The following is a 2,784-nucleotide window of genomic DNA, read 5'->3' as shown; positions in this document are numbered from 1 at the left end:
TTACCTCACAATTTTTTTTAAAGTGAGAGAAATAAAGATCAATCTTGTTATACTTATATATATATATATATATATATATATATATATATATATGTATATATAAAATATTGTGTATGATCTTGTTATACCTATATATATATAATATTATGTATGATCTTGTTATACCTATATATATATATATAGGTATAACAAGATCATACACACATGTATATATATTTCAAATATATGTATATATATACATTTGAAAAGAATTTGTCAATTCAATAATCTAGGTTTCCAATTTGATAAATTGATAAATAATAGCAATGTAAATCTGAAACATGCAGTTGAAAGGAAATAATTAAGATTAAACCCTAGGAATCAATGATATTGAAAGCAGAAACCTACAGGAAAATAACAATGCCTCTTTCCTTTTGATTTTTCTTCTTTTGTATTACCTTCCTGGCATACATTCTTTTCCCTCTTCCTCTCCCTTTTCCTATTTTAAGGGCATAGGCATTTGTGAATAGATTAAACCCATAAAGTTAATCCAAGTTAATCTCTCCATCTTAACATTTATAATGTTTCTATTGGCATACAATACTCTTGTGAAATGATCTTTTGCAATATTTCATTGTTTCTACTGTCTTATGAATAACTATTCTGGGTTTTCAAAGATATTTCCTTAAGAGAGTCATTTCAAAGATGTTGCTATTATTAAATGAGACAATGTATAATTGGCCATTAGAAGGGAAGCAAATAGAGCATTTCATACACAGCAGCACAAATCCAAAATGGATTGAGGATGTATCTGTATGAAAGGGATAAAACAATCCCAAAACATATTTCTTTTAAGCTACAATTACAAAGAATAATATAGAAATATACATAAAATAAATTGGTTGAGACAGAAGTTTTCTATTGTAACATATGCTCTGTGAGGAATTTACAAGTGAGAGAGCTAAATATACATAAGTTTTCTTTTTAGAATATGGCTTGACTAATTCTACATAAGGGCAAAGTAAGTTAAATAAATATGTTTCCAATATTTACCAATGCTTTAAAATCTCTGGATTTCAGCAAAAGTTTGAAGTAGGTCATAGTGATATTCATTTAAATGGATAATATCTATCCATTCAGTCATTTAATCATTGACTTGACAGCATTTATTATTCACTAACTGTGCTGTAAAATCAGAAGAGAATGCTTGCTAATAAAGTGTGAAGATTTAAGCAGTTATTAGGGCAACTAATCTTACATATTTCCCAATATGTTTAAGTCAAATATCTTAAAAGCTTGGACACCCTTTATAGATTTTAATTAATATATGATACAAATGATTACTTTATATATGCAATAAAATCATTTTTTCACAAGTAGCATTGAAAGTAAATTAATTTGCCTATTATATATTAAAGTACAGTAAGTTTCAAGCTACAAATCCAAAAATACATCATGAGGAAGAAGTGATTATTTCATTAAAGGGGTAATGTTGAGATTTAAATGTTTCTTTTTATTACTGTCAGTTAAGGCAGTAACGATTATGATCATCATTGCTATTTTCTAAGGAGTAATTTTCTTAGTGCTGCTATAACATCCTTGTTCCTAAGACTGTATATCATGGGATTAAACATCGGTGTCACGATGGTGTAGAAAAGAGAAAGCAGTTTGTCACTTCCTGAGGAATGATTGGCTTTGGGCCTTAAATAGGTGATTGTACCAGATCCAAATAATAAAACAACAATCAGCAGGTGAGAAGAACATGTAGAGAAGGCTTTGGCCTGTCCTTGGGCTGTTGGCAACCTCAGAATGGTGGAAATGATTTTGCTGTAGGAAGCAAGTATCAACATAAAAGGGACTGCAACAAACAATACTGCTACTAAATAGACAGGTATCTCATGCACAGAAGTGTCCCCACAGGCCAGCCTCAGAATAGGGGGGATGTCACAGAAGAAATGGTTAATTTTGTTGGAATCACAGAAATGCAGAGAGAAAATCTGACATGTTTGCCCTATCTGAACAGGGATTCCACTGACCCAGGAACCAACTGCCAGCTGGATACACATCTTGTGGTTCATGACTAGAGGATAGTGCAGAGGGTTACAGATGGCCATATAGCGGTCATAGGCCATCACAGCCAGGAGGAAACACTCACTGGCTCCCAAGATAAGGAGGAAGCACATTTGGGTGGCACAGTTCAGCATAGAAATGCTTCTATTCTGAGTCCAGAGGTTCACCAGAAGCTTGGGGAGAGTGACAGATACATAACAGATTTCCAAAGAGGAAAAATTTGCCAGGAAAAAATACATGGGTACCTGTAGTGCAGGGTCAAGCCTCGTTATTATGATTATCAAGCTGTTTCCAACTAAAATAATTATATAAACCATGGAGAACACACCAAAGAGAAACCCTTGGAGATTTGGAAGGTCAGAAAATCCTAGGAGTACAAATTGCATCACTGTGGAAACATTGCCTTCGGCATTTTTATCTTCATGTTTCATCTCTAGGAATGATTTAATCAGAAGTAGTAGTTACTTTACTTTTCTAGGCTCTTGTCTTCTAAAGTATAATCTGAGTATTGTATGTCTTCTAATTTTTCCAACGCTCTACCAAAAAATGTTATAACTGTCCATGGTTCTTCATGGCCATAAGAAAAATGTTCCTTTATAAAAACCTCTTAAGAGTTATTACATTTCTTCGTTTTCAGTCATGACATATGTGATTTTAAATTTTGCTCCCTATCTGAACACTTGAAATCTAAAAATCTAAATTTATGTTCAGTTGTAAAAATTATTCCAATATTTC

At 32.2% G+C, this 2,784-nt stretch overlaps 1 protein-coding gene across 1 annotated transcript; it reads right to left on the bottom strand.

Moving 5' to 3' along the window:
- Positions 1-1,535: 1,535 nt before the first annotated feature.
- Positions 1,536-2,498, bottom strand: LOC143684689 (olfactory receptor 10AG1-like). The gene has a single exon (XM_077161887.1). It carries the CDS (start codon positions 2,478-2,480, stop codon positions 1,536-1,538), a length of 945 nt encoding a protein of 314 aa, XP_077018002.1. The 5' UTR covers positions 2,481-2,498.
- Positions 2,499-2,784: the final 286 nt, after the last annotated feature.

The sequence above is a fragment of the Tamandua tetradactyla genome, chromosome 1, assembly GCF_023851605.1.
Source record: "Tamandua tetradactyla isolate mTamTet1 chromosome 1, mTamTet1.pri, whole genome shotgun sequence".
NCBI classification, from domain to species: Eukaryota; Metazoa; Chordata; class Mammalia; order Pilosa; family Myrmecophagidae; genus Tamandua; species Tamandua tetradactyla.
The sequence above is the reverse complement of the archived record's forward strand: the minus strand, read 5'-3'. Positions and strand labels throughout refer to the sequence as shown.